Raw genomic sequence first — 19,709 nt, forward strand, 5'->3', positions numbered from 1 at the left:
AAGCTTAAAAAGAATTGTTTTTTTTTTAATTTGATAAGCTGGAGAGGTTGCTAAATTGACCACCGGTAAAAGTCCTGAATCACCGTATCAAAGTTAAAGAGTCATGAGGATTTGATTCAAGAATTAGACCGGATATACTACTGGTAGTTCAGTCACCTCTCAAACTCATTTAATTCTTTTTTTGTATAGCTAAAACTTTTCTGAAATGAAAATAATAAACGTTGTTTTATTTAAAACTAAATGAACATCACTATCCATACAGTAAAGGGTTGTTCCATAGCGGCCGGTTAGCATATCTGAAAAAAATCATAAATTTAAATTGCAAACAAAAAGTTTTTTAATTTTAATTTTTTCTGAAAATTACATTTTCTTTTATGTATTTTCTAGAGATAAACTTGCGTAGGCAAGACATCGATTAGATTTGTCTAATTACATTTACAACGAAACAACATTTCTTCTAAAATTTGTACCATTGTGACTTGTGAGTTGCTGCATCGACATTTTATTAAAAGTTTATTTAAAGTTTATTTAAAGATTATTTAAAGTTTATTTAAAGTTTATTTAAAGTTTATTTAAAGTTTAAATGAAATGATTTTTCGTTCTATAGAACATTACTCAGAGAGTATCTTTTACTTATAAACAAGTAACTCTGTTATCAAAATTAAATACTTTACATACAGGGTTGTCAACATAGAACGAGCTGTTAAAGACGATATTAATCTTTAAAAGTTTAAAAATAAAAATAAAAAATCATTTAAAAGATTTTGCTCATAGTTTTTAGATAAATAAAGTTACCTGTCAAACCCGTAGATATTACTACTTAATCTATTAGGATTTCTAAAATATAATAAAATTTTGAAAATTACGGAATTGAGTCTCTCCCACAAACTTTAATTTTTTAACCCTTATAACCACTATAACCCGAAGCAATGGCGTAAACCTTTAATATTTCAAACTTAATAATTTAATCTTATAAAATTTATAGTATGAAATATCTAAGGTCTACAACATTGGGTTGCCAAAATATTGGGATTTGAAATTTAGAGTTTGTTGCAAAGTCTCAATTTCTTCGTCTTTAATTCTGAATTCAACAAGCTTAATGCCTGACTTGAAGAAAAATAATGGAAAATACTTTGGGGACAAAGAATTGAGTCTTTGCCACAAACTCTGATTTTATAATCCTTATATCTTTGGAACACAATGTCGTAAATCTTTGATATTTCAAACTTATATTATTTGATCTAACAGAATTCATAGTTTGAAATATCTAAGGTCTACGACATAGGAATTCAAAGATATAGGATTTAGAAAAGCAGACATTGTGGTAAAGCATAAATTCCTAGATATTTAGATATTTCAGTCTCATGATTCGTTTCGGTACAATATTTTCTTGTACTGGCATGTCCTTTATTCGTACCTAGACTCTTGATTTTGGACTCATAAAACCAGCTAAACATTTTGAAAATGGATGAACTAAGTAATGTATGTCTAGGATCGACTCAAGTTTAATTTGGTACAAGTACACTCTTGTGTAACATATACTTATTTCTGCGTAAAAGGGGTTCTCTTCTTTGTTCAAAATTAAAATTTTTTAAATGTTTTTTTGTATACTCTTTGCCTCAAAACTCAATTAAACTTTTTTTCGCAATTTATTAGTTCCAACCCCCCGTGGGAAAGATTTTGATGTCAAAAAAAGCAGTTGCTGGCGGAAGTTGAACATTTTTAAATGATTTTATCAAGCGGTAAATTTTACTTAACCTGTTAGCTCCAGGAACCAGGGGTATTCCTCCTCTGAAATATTTTGTTAATGGATTTTTCAGATATTCAAGTAAAATATTAGAAGTTTTAAATATTAGTTTCTTATTTGGTTAAATACATCTAATGTTTTTATTGATCTCTTTACTATCAAATGCCCAGGGCTTTAGGCTAAAATGTGCATGGTGTTAAGTAAGAATAAATCCATGTTTTTAACTAAGTTTTTGTTGAATCTTTATTGTTTTTATTCTATTTTTTTTTGGGGGGGGGGGCTTATGACGCCATGCCAAAGAGTAAAAATAAAAATACTAATCCAAATTACATCAAAAAAAAAATATTCAAAAATTTAAATATTTGCAGTCTTCAGGGCTAGGATGAGTTATCATCAAAATTGCGTTAAACATCATGATTATTAAGAAAAAATTGGTTTTCAGATTTTTACATAAAGCTTTTTACTTGCCCCATTTTGGGAAACTCTAATTTTGACCTGTTAGGGTTTGAAAAGTCTGGAAATGAATTGCTCCCTGATGGTCTAGCATCACTATACAGCACGTTATTTCAAGATCGTTAATCATTCATATTCTTAAATGTATTTAATAATTAGATAATAAATACGTTTATTTCTTAAACACGTATGGAAAGAGGGGGGGGGGTTCAAAATAAAATTATAAATTTTCAATTTTTCTTGAGTTTAAACAAAGTATAATTGTTTTTTAATTTTGCAAAATTGTTTCACCGAACTTTGCAAATAAAGTTGCAGTTGGATTTCTGTAAATTAGCAATATTTCGTACATTCAAAGAAAATAATCATATTGTGTTCAAGAATTGTACTACCATTTGTCATATTTTAAAAAAATCACAGGATTTCGGTGGCGGGGTTGCAATTTTACAACCCCACCCACCCCCAGCGTTTTTTATATTTCTAGATTATTTTAAAGTTTGAAAAAAGTGTATAAAAATGATTAAAGTTCTGCCTAGTTGGAACTACGGGAAATCTAGTAGATACAGTTGTTGTTCTAGTACTGCTGTGGAAAGTATCATTATTATCTTATGAAAATGATTAAAGTTCTCTCTGGTTGGAACTACAGGATATCTAGTCTAGTACTACTGTGAAAAGTATCATTATTATTTTATGAAAATGATTAAAGTTCTCTCTGGTTGGAACTACAGGATATCTAGTGGATACAGTTGTTGTTCTAGTACTACTGTGAAAAGTATCATTATTATTTTATGAAAATGATTAAAGTTCTCTCTGGTTGGAACTACAGGATATCTAGTAGATACAGTTGTTGTTCTAGTACTACTGTGGAAAGTATCATTATTATTTTTATTTTCAAAACAAACAAAATAACTAAAGAGGGCGTAACACGAAATGCATGCGTAGAATAATAATAAGGGGCTGTATGCGTCATTTCAAATGACCCAATATACAAAGATGACAATACCCGATTCACAACGGTACCCTTTAAAAGTGGTTGGTTTCTCTACAAAAGTGATTTGCAGAAGTAAATATTTCCATTTACTGATAGCGCCGATTAAAGGATTCATAACTCTGATTGGATAATGAGATAGATAGAAAGATAGATGCTACCGCCAAACTATTTCTATTGGTTCAGAATAGATAACAAACACATGACTGAACCTTGATTGGATCAGGCGCTAATGGACTCGGCATACAGGAATGTACTGCAGCAAAGCAAGAATTATAAGAATTAAGCACATTTACAACAAAAAAACGGCAATATCTTCCACGTTATTGTGTAGATAAAGGTTTCAAAGGTACTGTTGTTTCTCTGAAACTTTGAAATTACGCTCGCAGACCCATCCAGCATCCTTTCAAGTGGTGTTCGTAAAAGAAGGAACATTGGCAAGCTTTAAAAATTCATTGTTGACAGCCAATTGACAGCATTATAAAAATAATTCATGTGAAGAAGCTATTGACGTTTTTTATTTCCTTTGTTTTAAGTAAAGAGAAAAGAAGTTCTCAACAGTACAGATAGCAGAACTACTGTTCTAGTAACTAGTGGGACTATAGGAGTATACACATAAAGAAGTAGTTCAACTACCATTACTAATTTAACTACCTTATCTCTAATTCATTCTGACCTCAGATTAAAAAAAATTGAAACTTAAAAAAATTAAATTTATTTTAAACATGAGACTTCCCTGGTACTCTGAGATAAATATTCTGCAAGGTATTTTATTATTGCACTTTTCAACTGAAACAAAACAGAAAGTAAAATACGCATGAAGAGGGCTGGACATGTTCTTCATTTTAGTAACGTTCGTTAAAGGGACTGTAAAGGAAAAATGAAAGGGGGTATAGAATGAAACCTCCTGTACCCTCCCTTACCCTCCTTTACCCTCCTGTACCCTCCTGTACCCTGAGAATCTCAGGTTTTAAACGATACCTATGAGACAACTATCTATCGATGTTCCTGGGTCGAGAAATTGACATAAAACTGTCAAAATTATGCGAAAAGTAAATATGCCAGATTTTGTATAAACGTTGTAGTATTAAACAGATGTAATAAAAAAGCAAAATAAAAATTAAATAATTTTAACAGGAGCAAACCTCAGATTTTCAGGTTGCTGTGAGATAAAGTCGTTTTCAGATTGGTTGCGTAATTGTTGAATACGATCTGTTTAACTACAACGTTTATACAAAATCTGGCATATGCCCGTTTTGGTATAATTTTGACACAGTTTTATGTCAATTTCTCGAGACAGAAACATCAGATAGATGTCTTATGTATCAATCATCTCCTGAGATTTCCAGGTCTTATCCTATACCCCCTTTCATTTTTCCTTTACAGTCCCTTTAACGAGGACCTTGAGCTTAGTCATTCATTCGAAATTCCCCCCGAGCTGAAATCTTTAGAATGGTGGATATCGAAATCAATGCTTGATTCTCTCTTTTTGCCAATCTCAAGACTAATTTACTCTTTACAAAGAATAATTTCTGAAGAATAGAAATGCGCATTTAAACTTTTGAAAAACCGGTTATTATTTTTCTTGCATTTGTGGTGTCATATCAATTGGACTAATGATCAATTGAACGAACGTAAGTTTTGGATTAATGTTTATTAAGACCAACGTTCAAAAGGACTTAGTCCTTAAATGTAATAAAATATGTTTTTTTTATATAAAGTTCATATTAATATGATTAAATTCAAAATTGTTTAAATGCTCTAAAAGCCGGCTTGTGAACAGCTGACTTAGTTTAATCGTATATTTATAGTCCAATCGATTTGCACCGTATCTGTATTTGTAATTAAACGTATCTATGTTACATCTAGCAGGAAATGTGGCTAGTATTTATCTAGGGAAATGTGAAAGGATTAAAAGGATTAAAAAGAAAATTAAACGTTTCCACAATGGATATTCAGATTAAGCGATCAGAATTAAGGGTATCAAATTCGAAAGTTTTCAACTCCGTTCCAAATAAAAAAAAAAATTCTATGAAAATTAATAATCCTAATTTTCAACCTTTTTAAGCACTTCATTTTTCGTTTCACCCAAAAACCTGTACTTTTCTATTCTTATAAAAGAGAAAAGAATTTATAAGCATTAAAGATAAAACATAAACGAATTTTTTACCTCATTACTTAGTGTGACCCCAGCTTGCACGTTAGTAAAGGCATGGTTACTTTCAGTAGCTCCTAATTATCAGATTTGGTACAAAGATACCATAGTTATGAAAGGGATTGTATACGTAATTTCAAATGATCCTCCATTTAAAAATTGGCATATCCAGTACACAACGGTACTTAACCCACAGCTTTGTATTAACAAGTATCCATGTTTTCAACTTAATTATTTCACTTGTGGTTTCTCTGTAAAATGACTTGCGCAGTTCTGCTAAAGAGAAACAACGGATGATCTACTCAGAAGTAATGACTTTTTAATCTGTTAAAACAAAGAAAGCTTTTAATATTGATCTAAAGTTAATCGGGCAATAGAGAGCCACTTCAAATTAAAACTGCAGTCCCTTCAAATCATGAGAAAAGTTTCTAAAAGTTTCTCTACCTTTGGATGTTGTTGTTGTTGATGTTGTTGAAGTTGTTGAAGATGAAGAAACTGTTGAATCTGGTGTTGAAGCTGATGTTGAAACAGATGTTGTTGTTGATGTTGATGATGTTGTTGATAATGTTGTAGATGTTGATGATGAGCTTGTCGCTCTTGTAGTTGTAGAGGTTGAGCTGGAAGATATTTGAATAGGTAGGGTTACATCTCCAGTGTTGGCAGTGTCTAATGTTTAAAAACTAAAGTCAATGCATGGCTTCAATACAGTATCAGAACTAATTTTTTTGCCCAAAGACATAATTGTTTTCTGAATTAGCTTGCAGTTAAAAGGGAGTGTCTGGCTAGACATGGTAGTCGAGCTGAGAGTGCATTATTGTAGAGACATTTTGATAATCATTTGAGACCCATAAGACGTTTGTACACAATGTATGATTGCAAAGTGAGAGCGCAAAATCGATCTTTATATTCCTTCTGCAGGCGCTTGCCCCCAGGCAGGTTGAGGTGTGAGTCTCCTCTGCGAGCAGGCGTCCACAATCTACTAGGTAGACATGTCTAGTCGGACAGTCCCTTTAAACCAAAGGGTGATAGATACTTCACAAGTTCACAAAAAGTTCAAAATTACTTTAGAGTAAGGTTTAAAATGTGTTTAGTATTCCAAAACTAAATTGATCTGGTTTATTTGCAAGCTGTTTTTTTTTCTTCTCGCCCATGCACTCAAAAAGTGAATTTTTAGTATTTGTCATTCAGGAAATTACAAAATCACATTTAAGCAGCTCACACGGGGAAAAAAATTCTTTTTGAGGCTTATGCCTAATTTCATGCAACTTGCTTTAGTTAAGATTATTATAGAAATGGTATTAATTATACATTTGAAAATACAATTCAGGGAACTTCACCTGTTCCTGTTGAACCAGTTTCTGTTGTGTCTGTTGTAGCTAAAACATGAAAAAATGGTTAAAATTTGTCAAAAAACTCAAATTATTTTACCTTTAGAACAGGCTACAACAATATTCCTAAAAAATCATGTCCCTCTCTTTAAATGTAATTTTGTCCATTCTATGTTAGAAATGTTTTCTCAAATCTTTGAAAATCCTTCCCCTGCCTTTTTGTGGAGATTAATTAAAAAAAATTACCCCTGCCCCTGAGAATAATAATGTCTATAGCCCCTAAAAGTAAAGAATATACCCCCTGAAATACCTGTTGATGTTGTATCATCTGTCTGCGCAAATACCCCACTGCTGACAATCAAAATTAAAAACCAAGCCTTCATTTTTCTCTGAAATTTATGAGTTTGAACTTTAAACAGAGAAATTCAGGGGGGTATATTCTTTTTAGTTTTGAAATTGACCCTACCCCTGAATGTGCACATTTCCCTGTTTATCTTTTAAATCAAATTGGATAAAATTCACAGCTGACATTTTTTCATGAATTCCTTGTGGTGAATCTGTTGATGAAGTAGAAAACAATGTTGAAGCTGAAGTCACAAATGTTGAGTCAGTTGAAAAACCTGTTGATTCTGGAGTCACAAATGTTGAGTCTGAAGTCACTTCTGTTGAGTCTGAATTCCCAAGTGTTGAGTCTGAACTCAAAACTGTTGATTCTGGAGTCACAAATGTTGAGTCTGAAGTCACTTCTGTTGCGTCTGAATTCCCAAGTGTTGAGTCTGAACTCAAAACTGTTGATTCTGGAGTCACAAATGTTGAGTCTGAAGTCACTTCTGTTGCGTCTGAATTCCCAAGTGTTGAGTCTGAACTCAAAACTGTTGATTCTGAAGTCATAAATGTTGAGTCTGATGTCAAACTTGTTAAATTGGATGAGCCAAGGGTTGAGTCCGTTGGAACAAAAGTGGAATTCGTTGTTGTAAATGTTGATTCTCTTGGCTCCATTGTCGAATCTGTTAAAAGCAATGTTGAATCACTAGGAGGAACTATTGATGAACCAGTGGATAAAAGTGTTGAATCAGGAGATTCAAATGTTGAATCACTTGGAACTACTGTTGATCCTGATGATACTGTTGATAGTACTGTTGAATAACTAGAAATAACTGTTGATAGAATTGTTGTAAATGTTGAAACAATAGATACTGTTGATAAATCGGTTGATATTGTTGGCCCTATTGATGCAAATGTTGAGTCTCTGGAGTCAGTCGTGACACTTAGAGAAATAGTTGCTAGAGTCGTTTTTGTTTCGGAACTTGAAGAAGAAGAATTTATAAAACTATTTGTCGTAGCAATTGAACCAGTATTTGCAGATGTTGGTTTAGATGCTAATACAGTAGAATCTGATGATGTAATATTTGAAATACTTGTAGATTCAGATGAATTAATTGTAGAGACAAATGGTAAAATTGTAGAATCAGATGAGGAAATTGTATATTCAGATGATAAAATTGTAGAACCAGATGATAAAATTGTAGAACCAGATGATAGAATTGTAGAACCAGATGATAGAATTGTAGAATCAGATGAGGAAATTGTAGAATCAGATGATAGAATTGTAGAACCAGATGATAAAATTGTAGAATCAGACGATCTAATTGTGGAACCAGATGATAGAATTGTAGAATCAGATGATAAAATTGTAGAATCAGATGATAGAATTGTAGAATCAGATGATAAAATTGTAGAATCAGATGATCTAATTGTGGAACCAGATGATGAAATTGTAGAATCAAAAGTTGAGTCTGACAATGTAGAATCAGAAGAAAAAGTTGATGTTTCTGTTGTAGTTTCAACTGTAGTAGTAGTTGTTGTAGTTGATTTTGTAGTTTTTCTGGTTGTTGCTGTAGCTTTCTGACGTAATAGGTTTGTAGCATTTGATCCTGGCGTTAAAACCAGTTCTGACAATTTGTTTGTTGCTAAGGAATACTTTTGCTTCATTTCAGTAGCTTCCACAGCTACATGCGTTCTCACAAGTGCGGTGGAGGGATTTTCTGCAACGTGGATTGTATTAGGAGATGTGAGTGAAAATACAGGTAGAAAAACATCTTTTTTCCTTGAGAGGCCATGTTGAGAGATGTTTTTAATTGGAGTATTTGTATGGTAAGGAGAACATAAAACTGCAATATTATTATTGTTACCACAAAAATATATTCTTGAACAATTGTTCATATAAGTATATATGACCCTCTACTCAAATATACTTGCCAAATTCACACTTCATGGTAACACCTTTTTTCTGAGTAACAATGAGAAAGATATTGTCGTTTTTCTATCTTAATAATTCTACTTTTTAAGTCCTTGTCTTTCCAGCAAAGTTCTTGCTTCAATTTTACAGAGAAATCGTAATGTCAATTTCCAGAAAGCAAAATATGGATAAGTTTAATTGCTCAGACATAGATTTATAGAGTACAGTTGTGAATCAAGCAGGTATAACTCAAAAACAGGGTCGACACTTGGATTATGTTAAAAATCCGTTTGAGAATTCATTTTTTGTATGAGTTTTCTCTGGTCGTTTTTTGTTTAAAGGGAATGACCGACTATTCAAGGTAAATTACGGCTCAGTTTCATTTGCCATAATACTTTTGCCATAAATACTTTTGCCATAATTACATTTGCCATAAGTAACACTTGCCATAAATTACACTTGCCATAAGTTACACTTGCCATAATGGTTACACTTGCCATAATTACACTTGCTATAATTACACTTGCCATAATTAAAATTTGGTTAGAATTAACAAACATATAGATATATATTTTTTAATTACAAATTAAATACAAATTACAATCTAATTCAAAGACAGTTCGAATTCGGGGTCGAATTGTAACTTAGCACATTTTAGCCGAACATTTCCAATAATTTACTTCTGTAGACAAGGCATTGTCTACATAGGTGTAGTTGTTGTTGTCTCGAACTATTGGTTTACCCTTACTTGTGGTCTCAACGGTCCTCCATTGTGAGGAAATATGGAGCTGAACTTGAGTCAACTAGTCTGCTAAAACCAATGAGAAAACTAAAGTTGGGAATTTTCATGGTAAAATTTCCCGCATTTGCAATAAAAAAAGAGAGATTTATATCTTTTTAAAAATTAGAAAATTATGACAAAAGTAATTATGGCAAGTGTAACCATTATGGCAAGTGTAACTTATGGCAAGTGTGACTTATGGCAAGCGTAACTTATGGCAAGTGTTACTTATGGCAAAGATATTATGGCAAGTGTAATTATGGCAAATGAAACTGAGCCGTTGAACTGAGTATGCAGTGTTGTGGAAAACTTCTTTCGGATTCATTTCAGACATATTAAACTTTTTAAAGATCTGTAAATCCTGAGTTTGAGTGCAAATTCGACGTTCAAAACTTCTACTTTGGAGGTGGATACGTGAATCTGAAAGAAGTTTTCCACAACACTGCATACTCAGTTCAACTACCTTACATAGCCGGTCACTCCCTTTAAACTGGTTTGAATTTTGTAAATTGTTAATCTATTATTAGATTATTAAACCAATCTTAAACAGGGTGTCCCACAAAACATGAAAGACAACTTAAAAAATCGTCTTTGATCTTTGATTGAAAGCTTATGACAAAGTGTGTATCAAACAAGGTTAAACGACTTCTACGAACTTCATAGTATGGTTTATAACACCTACCTTTAAAATTACTAAATCAATGAAAGAGCAGATAATTTTGAATTTTTATTTTTTATCAAATAAACGTTAAAATGACTGAACCGATCGATCGGGCCCAAACTATTGAGGCACCTAACATGACCCCAGGGAAGGTTTTTGGATGCTCATTACAAAAGTTTGTGTCCAACAAATTTGAATTTTCGTAAAATTGTGCAAGCCTAGTACTTGTAAATCTAGGTTGCCACAAATTAAGTCAAATATCAAAGCGACATTTAAGGCGTCTTTCAACTGCCATATGGTTGGTGTTACACACAGACCCTGTATGGAATGAACCACCTTTTCGTTTATGATACCTTCCATTAACGGAAGAGAATCATTATTTAAATCCATTTTTCGATTAAAATCGTTTTAAACTATTGCCTGCATTGCATGAAAAGCATACAAGAACAAGCCATGAAATCCAATTCTAAAAAGAAATAATAATAATTTCAGAAATAATAGTTTTAAGAAATGAATGGAGCCAAAAAGAATATAAAAATAAAAATGTTTAGTAAAATAATCTTTCTAAAAATTTTCTAATTACTATATTTTTGCAGCCTGACACTTAAACCTTTGATATTATAATATTTTATTCATTTCATTTCACAGAATTCTTAGTTTAAAATATCTAAGGTCATACAACTTTGTGTTGCAAAGATATTGGTAAAGTCTGACTTAATCTATATGTTTCTCACATTTGTGATATATATATTATACCTGCATTACTTAACTTTGACAATCTTTTATACTCTTTTTTCTCATCGTTACTTGATTTTTTGTAATCTTATTAACTTAATTGCCATATTTTCATAGCTTTGATTATTCTGAAAGTTACGGAAAAAATTGAAAATTAAAAAATATTTAAAACAGAAAATCTATATTATCGAAATGTCCAAATAAACCTAGATTATACCTCTATACATTTTTATCTATTTAATGATTTAAATAATTTCTTTTCTTTTATTTTTAAAACAAAAACAGGATTAACACACTTTGAAAATGTTAGAGCTAGGGGTGTTTATGATAAAAGTGTCAAATTAAAAAAGTACATTTTTAACCAGACATTTAATGCCTTTGATCCAATAAATAGTTATATACTGAGGTTATATACAGGAAATAACTACTTTATAAATTATACAATATATGAATACAACTCATTAATTTTCAGTACTGCGAACCAATATGTGCACACTCATAGACCAAAATCGAGCAGTATTTGACAATTACTCCTTTTAAGCTAAAGCTAGAAAGTGCGTCGTAGATGTATACTGTATAGACCTACAAAAAGTAAAAGTGACAGCTCAAGAATGTATACTGGATAGGCCTACAAAAAAGTAAAAGTGAGTTAAAAAACAAAATCCAAGCCGTTGCAACGGTTTAAGTCGAGGCTTAAAACTTAATGAATAACTTTCAAAGATGTTTAGATTTGGGTCTTAAATTCCGGGAAATTATATATTTCACTGAAAAAGAAAAACAAAAAATAACAAAATTACTTTTTTTCTAATCCTGTCCATGTGTACTTAACTCTATGAACATAAACCAGGAAAACCTGGACAAGGGAAAAATTAGATTTCATGATTAAAAGAACTTTATTTTAAACTCAAGAGGAATTACAAGCAAATATTGTTATCACACAGTAAAGGAGAAAGACAAAGTACTGGTGCAACTTTGTAACCTCTTATCACCTCTAGTTTTAGTTTTATTCAAAAGTTTCAGAGCAGCAAAGATTTCAATCTTACGTTATTAGTTTGACGTGATTAAAGGGGCTGTTACCTAAGTTATTCAGGCTCCTCTGTGTTATCGTAGTTTTCAAATTGGTTGCGTATTTTCTGAAAATGATCTGTTTAAAACTTAGATTATTACACTAAATCCATAGAGAAATAGAATATAGTGTGACTTATGGCAAGTGTAACTTATGGCAAGTGTTACTTATGGCAAAGATAAGATTCTTTAAATTCCCCTCTAATATATATTCTATTTTCTATCTATTCTATTATCTTATATATATGAAATTTGGTATAACTTTGATGCAGTTTTATATCAATTCTCGAGACAGAAACATCAGATAGAACTCTTATAGGTCTCGATCAGGTTTCAGCCTTTACCCCATTTCATTTTTCCTTAACGGTCCCTTTAAGAACTCGGCTTTAGCAAGAAAACAATTTTACAAGCTTGCATGGTTTCAAACTGAATTCAGTGGACTCTATTTCCGACATGTTTTTGCTCGCAGGATTTTCAAATTCCCAGAAGCTAAAAATTGTTCAAATCCAGCAACTGGAGTGGGGGGGGGGGGGGGGTTAACCGAAAAAAGGTGTAAACAAAGGTTTAGTTTCCTTAAGCTATTGCGAAGATTTTAAGAAAACAATAGAAATGTAAAAAAACATCAGAAGAGTTGAAACTGAATTTTGCCAACAAAACATCCAGAGCGTGGTTTGAAACTTTTAATTTAAAAAAAGGTTGTACACAATTTATCATATTTGGAGATGAAACTTAGTGATTTTTTCTCTCCAAAACTTCACAAAGCAGGATTCTTAGTTGCTATACATGTCCTAACTTAAGTAACTCAAAGTGAGTGTTCGCTAATTCGAAAATTAAGTTAGCCTATACCCCCTTTCATTTTTCGCAAACACACCCTTTATAACAATCCCATAGAAGACGGTAAATATTTTTTGATTTTATAAAAATTTATTTACAAATAATGTAAACATAGTTTGTTAAAGATGAAGAAATATTAGTTTTATGTTCGAGTTTACAACTAAAAGAAAAGGTTTTACCAACCTGTCCTAAACAAATATATGATTTTAAAATAATGAAAACATGAATTTTTCCCAAGCACTTCTGTAAATACATTATATTCTCACTTTTTTAAATTGGGTTAGAAATGATGAATTTTAAATACGATAATTAAAGTATTAGTGTGCATACATTTATGAATTTGTTACAGGAAGATAAAATAATTATGATACTCGAAGGACATTTCCACGGCAGTGGGGAATTATAAAAAATATATTTTTTTTAGAGTACTGTTAAATGCGAATACATAAGTTTAAAATAATTCGTAATTAGTCCGTACTCCGTATACAACTAGAATTAAAGATAGGTACGTTCGCCTTTTTCATTTCGTTCGTTCAGTAAAAAACGATTTTTTGTCAAAATCTTTTGAATTTGATATTAAAAATTCGTTCGTTCAGAAGAAAACTACCGTTTTTTCAAGTTCGTTAGAACAACTTCTATCGTTAGTTTTTACGTTCTTTTTAAAAAATGATCTAATCGATCCAAGCCGTTCGTCTATCGTTTTTTTCTCTGAACGATACGATCATTCTCTAGAAACTTCGTTCGTTTTCAAAAATTTTGCTTTATATAGTCTGTATGTGTACCTTGCTCTAGCTATTAAAAGTCGGCTTGGTGCTTGAAATTAACCGGAGTTTACTTTGGTACATACGCAATACGGTATTTGTACAATTTTTACTGTCAGAAAGCGAAAATGTCTGGGCAAGAAAAATCCACAAAAACCTTACAAACAGTCGACAAAATTGAAAGTTTCTCAGACCAAATTCGCGAGACTTCTTAGTTGACGAAGTTTGATGAGCTTGGCGTCTAAAATGTTGCTGCATACAAAGTTGCAAAGCAAGATTGGATAAATAGCAGAGAGGCATTCTGAATCTATGTGTTAAGCCAAAATATTTATTAACTTTGCCTTGGTGAGAAAGCTAATTGATTCTAACATATCATCTGATCGACATTAACTGGTCAGAAAATTGAACCGGTATAAATATTAAATATAGTGAACTCTGATGGTATAATTGGATGAAAAAGAATCAATACATAACAATAAACATCTCTGAGGGTGAACAATGTTTAATATGGATAAACGTATAAATCCACCACTCTAGAAACCAAGAAACTAAAAAGGAAAGGAAAAGGCATGACGAATTGTTGTTTTCTGACTGAATCAGGGAATATTACTTTACTGAAGGTAAAGTTCGTGCAGATACAATTGGGAGCGCCAATGAGAAATTTATTACAGAGAGGGAGGGGGGGGGGGATGGTATAACTTTTGATGATTCTGTGGGTCGAACAGTAAAATTTTACTGATTATTTGTTTAAATTATTGAATATTAAAGATTTAAAGAAAAACTAAAATTGTGTGTCCTTCAAAATTTACTGACCCTGGACGAGGGGAATTATAAATAAGAAAACGATCAAATTTAACTCTAATTTTAGTTTTACGCACCAGTATGATAAAAACCAAGCATTTGATTCTTTGCCACAAATTTAGATTTTCTAATCCCTATATCTTTTCAAACTTATGACGTATAAGCCTTTGATGTTTTAAACTATGAATTCTGTTAAACTGAATAATCTAAATTTGAAACAGCAAAGGTTTACGCCATTGGGTTGAAAAGATATAGGAGTTTGAAAATTTAAAACGATTCCCTTTGGTAATAAGACAAGTTATGATTGAAAATATTTAAAACAATTCAGTTGACGTAGTATATTTATACAAGAATTAATTCACTCAATATAAAAATTACGATCACATTTATTTAAAACCCTAATAACAAAGCTATTAAGCAGATTCTCTCTTTTCTTATTCCTTGGGTTAAATAAAATCCAGGGGATATAGGGATATATAATAGATCAACTAAAGCTAGCTAGCTAGCTAGATAGATAGATAGATAGATAGATAGATAGATAGATAGATAGATAGATAGATTGATAGATAGATAGATAGATAGATAGATAGATAGATAGATAGATAGATAAATAGATAGATAGATAGATAGATAGATAAGTATAGACGGTAGATCCATAAGATTCAAATAAAGAATAACAGATAGTTTGCAAAGACACAATTTTTTTTGTGAAATTTTACAAAACATGCATTTCTCTAAAATGCAATGTTGAACAATAAAATACTTTTAAATACAAAAAATGCATAATTTTACTCAGTGTGCATTCTGTCTTTCTTTGCATGAGTTATCCAGCGAATTTACATAAATAAAAAATATAAAGAAAAATATTATCTAGAACACTAGAAAAACTGTTGAAAAGTTTACATGAGAGATAAATTAAATTTACAAAAATAAAATACCTGAATTTATAGCCTGGGAGCTTTAAGCCGGNTGTAGTATGAATTCTAATAATTATTTCAAATTTCTTAGAGAAAAATCATGTACAGATGCAAGTATTAACAGATATTTTAATAAAAAAATTTTCCAAGAATTTCCATTTTATCCTCTCTAGAAAGTAATTAGAAGAAGCCAAGGTGTCCCCCATCGCCCCCTAGTTTCGCCTTTATATATATACAGAGCGTTCCAAATCATATTAACGCCAAAATACGCACATAATACTCAAAAAATCTAGCATTTTCTGCAAACAAATATTCTATTAGCCTTACCAAATTTTTCAAAATAATTCATTCTTCTCGAATTTTCTGATTTGTCCCCCAAATCGTAATTTAAACCCATTGACGCGGTTTAATTTGATGTGGGACACCCTGTATTTAGTTGTAATTTAAATTTGGGTGTAATTGTTAGTTTGTATGTCCCATCAGAACTGATGAACCGATTTGTCTCAAAATTTTCGGTAATACTACAGTATAATGGCTTTAACTTGGTTCCAAAGTTCTAAATAGATTACGTTAACTATTAAAGGAGAAACTTTGTTTTCAGACAAAGCTGGGTTCACGAGCTAGTTCTAAATATAAAAAAGGTTTTTCCCTCTAAATACTTTAACCCTAAGTTTTTTCATAGACTTTTCATTTAATCAGGAACCCCCCCCCCCTTCTCTCATATTAGTTTTCAACCAACCGAAACATCAAAGCAAAATCTTCAAAGTTTTATCAAAAATAAGTTTTCCATATTAAGTTCTGCGGCTACAGGAGTTTAAAATCAGGGAAATTGTGTATATAGATTTGAGGGTAAAAGGTTACTTTTTTTTAAATAAAGAAACTGAGCTTTTGTCACAAACTCCAATTTCTAATCCCTCTATCTTTGCAATATATAATTGTATAAACCTTTAATATTTCAAACTTAACTAATTGATCTTTACATAATTCATAGTTGCTAAAGATCTAGACACCAATGATCTACAACATCGGGTTGTTGCAAAAATATCAGATTTTTTGGCAAAAACTTTCCCAGAGAGAATTCTGCGACGTAAACATTTCAGGATTCTCCCCAATAATACCGCAAAGTTAAATTGAAACGCTAAAGCGCTTTCTAGTTTTGAAATCTGACCATCTGATAGCATAACTATGTTAATCAGGTCAAATTGCGATCAACACGGTTGACACGGTCTTAAAAGTTAATGTTTTTTTTTTGCAGTTTGCTGTACTGTGTTGCTATTAGTTTCCTGTGTAAGTTATGTTTATTCAAGTGTAAAATTGCTGTTTTAGAGAAAATTAAAACTAACAATAGAGGGAGTGTAAAAGTGTCCAGGAATAGAATTAAGGTGAAGTTTTCTAAAAATAACATTAAGATCAATTTAATACAGGGTGACCCATAAAGGATGAGAATTGAATGACGATTGTTTTACACATTTAACAAGTGAAGATTGAATTAAGTTTTTTTCAATGAAATAGGATAGAAGATTGGTCTTTTTAATGATTTAGTAAATAAAAAACAAGTTCACAGTTGCAGGAGACCAAATAGCTTGAAATATCATTGGTGGGAACTATTGTGTGAGTATTGTTTCTTAAATATCTGATAATAAATATAGGACACTGGTATTTCAGGTGAAGGTTCAGTTAATTCATATTCAAATAGAAATGTTTTAATTAGAAGAAAGTGTGAATATGCGAGGACATTTTAGTTTTGTATGAATTATGCTCCGTATCTAAAACTTCAAAGAATCTCTCTTCGATGAGAACTGTAAAAAGAAAAACTCATTAAAAAAAAATAATTTTTAATTAATTGAAGGAAAAGGAAAATCAGAGCAATTTAATTTCTTGATGTTTTTTCTTTTTAACTTCTAACTTTGATAAGTAACCGCGGCAATGTATGGTAGTTGAACTGAGAATGTAGTATTGTGGAGAAATTTTTTAGGATTCATTTGAGTCATATAAAACGTACGTTTTAATGATGTATGATTACTGAGTTTGAGTTGACTTTCAAAATCATCTATTTGGATGGTTACGTTTTGAGATCTATTTTTTTAATTATTAGATAACGACGACAAAAATGTATCAAAAATTCGACAGTAAACAAATTAGTTGTTCAGGAACAGTTTAAGGAAATAAAAATATAAGTTTCTTTATATCTTATTGTTCATAAACATTTTCTGTAGATTATCTGGATTTCCAGTGAAAAGTTCGTAGAAATTTGCGAAGAAATTCGTAAAGAATAAGAAATTTAATATAATGATGAAAACGAAGTAATTGATTCTAACATTGATGTATTGACAAATTTCTATTGAGAAATATGTTCCTAAACATCTAATTAGTTTACTGTCGAATTTTTGATACATTTTTTGTCGTCTTTATTCAAGAATGAAAAGATGGATTCTCAAAAGGTATCCACCCAAATGGATGGTTTTGAAAGTCGATGTGCTCAAACTCAGTAATTATAGATCAGTAAAACGTTTCATGTGTCTCAAATGAATTCTAAAAAAATTTCATCGCAATACTACATTCTCAGTTAACATAAATTTCATTAGAAGAGGATCATTCATTTGGTGTTCAGTCCCGTATTGTCTGTATTTGTACTGTACTGCTTGCCCTGTTGAAATTCGGCCTGGTACATGAAATGAACTGGAATGTACCGTGAGTTCAATTAACATACACTGCCGGCCACTCCCTTTAATAATATCATCAAATTGGCATTTTTTTCTATTTTCATTAAACTTTTTTCATTATTTAATTACTATTATAACCATGACTATTTTTATAAAAGTTTAAAGATAATAGTTCCTAGAATTTTTGTTTTCTTTCCATCTATGATTCCTATTTACTTAGAAGATATGATTCCGAGCTGAGCTTGCTCATTTTCTTTTAATTCGATTTTTATCTTTTAGATTGGTCCCGGGACCATTTTAAGAATGAAATTGTATTCCTCAATTTTAAAATTGCAATTTTATGACTTGTACCTTGAATATTACTGACATTGAGCATAACAAACGCCACGTGACTCAAAGACAATACAATTTGTAATTTTTTTTTTTTTTTTTTTACAAAGGGGTATCGTACGTACAAAATTTGTACAAAGTAAAAATAATTATTATTTTGAATTTAATGCATGAGAGTAATCTCTGGCAAGGATGGTATAAGGTATAATATACTCAAACGAATTGTTTAAATTTCTAAACTTTGAGGAAAATGAAGCAAATTCGTAGTTAATGTAATAATTCGTATTGTTTCACTGTGTCAAAAGATCATTTTTTGAAAAAGATGTGATTTATTGGAGCTAAAAAATGTAAGTTCAAAGATTAAATTTTACCAATCTGAAGGTTTGCATTTGACCTTTATATTTTTATTTCACTTATAAGTCTATTTTATCGATCTGACTCCCATTTTTATCTAAAACGAACTGTAGTTGACATAGAATAAAAGCCAGTAAACGCCTAAAATATCATGTTTTTTTTTAATTTGCGTATAATTTAATACTTTCTCTAGGCAGCCATATCCTTAAGAATACTCAGAAAGTTCTCAAAGCCAAACATTTGCCATTTTAGTTGTTGGAAGACCTTAATTCAGCAAGAAGTTAAAAATCTTTTTTTCAGCATTTATGAAGATTTTAGAAATTAACCACCCAACCAATCTTTCTTTTTATAGTTATTGGTTTTCATTGCCCTTCATGTGGTCAAAACAGAATACTTTCCATGCGATTTTTATGATTAAATATGACAAATGAAGTTTAAGAAGAGGTTTCGACTAGAAACATAACATGGGAGTAGAAAATAGTTACTTTATAATTTCTCAAGCACTGGCTTATTAAGTATTTTGGATTCTTTTCGAGGTAGGATAAGGTATGGATCCTGTTCTTAACAGTTATTGGGGTTTTGCCCATTTTCTATCTGGTTTTGTTGGTTAATTTTGAGTTTTACCATATTGAGTGTTTTGTAGAATAAACCTTTACAGTGAGAGCCCTGGGATATAGTAGACGATATTACACTCATAGTATGACTTTAAATAGTCCAAAGAATATTAGACACAGTAATTTTTCAGTTCAGTACCGGCATTTCAGCAGGAAGGTCCTATCTCTTTCTCTCTCTTTGGTATGATACCTGTCCCCAAGGTGGCCCCTACAGCTGTTGCTATGGGGCGAGATAAACACAACCTTTAGTTAACATACTTGACAATGAGTTTTACTCATCGAGTTC

At 31.2% G+C, this 19,709-nt stretch overlaps 1 protein-coding gene across 6 annotated transcripts; it reads right to left on the bottom strand.

The window, feature by feature from the left end:
• Positions 1 to 206: 206 nt before the first annotated feature.
• On the bottom strand, positions 207 to 9,302 carry LOC111716843 (bypass of stop codon protein 1). 6 transcript variants are annotated; one of them, XM_023492345.1, is made up of 10 exons: positions 7,214 to 9,302; positions 6,678 to 6,716; positions 5,785 to 5,997; positions 5,356 to 5,417; positions 3,922 to 3,974; positions 2,730 to 2,780; positions 2,243 to 2,296; positions 1,759 to 1,791; positions 796 to 837; positions 207 to 296 (listed from the first exon to the last, which is right to left on the bottom strand). In XM_023492345.1, the coding sequence occupies exons 1-10, from the start codon at positions 8,889 to 8,891 to the stop codon at positions 251 to 253; spliced, it is 2,271 nt and encodes a 756-aa protein (XP_023348113.1). In that variant the 5' UTR covers positions 8,892 to 9,302; the 3' UTR covers positions 207 to 250. The 6 variants fall into 6 exon arrangements, with proteins under 6 accessions (XP_023348113.1, XP_023348110.1, XP_023348112.1 ...); XM_023492342.1 differs by having other exon boundaries at positions 5,785 to 6,006; XM_023492344.1 differs by lacking the exon at positions 2,730 to 2,780 and adding an exon at positions 2,912 to 2,960 and having other exon boundaries at positions 2,243 to 2,298; positions 5,785 to 6,006.
• Between the last annotated feature and the right edge of the window lie 10,407 nt (positions 9,303 to 19,709).

This window comes from Eurytemora carolleeae, unplaced genomic scaffold, assembly GCF_000591075.1.
Source record: "Eurytemora carolleeae unplaced genomic scaffold, Eaff_2.0 scaffold2224, whole genome shotgun sequence".
Taxonomy (NCBI): Eukaryota; Metazoa; Arthropoda; class Copepoda; order Calanoida; family Temoridae; genus Eurytemora; species Eurytemora carolleeae.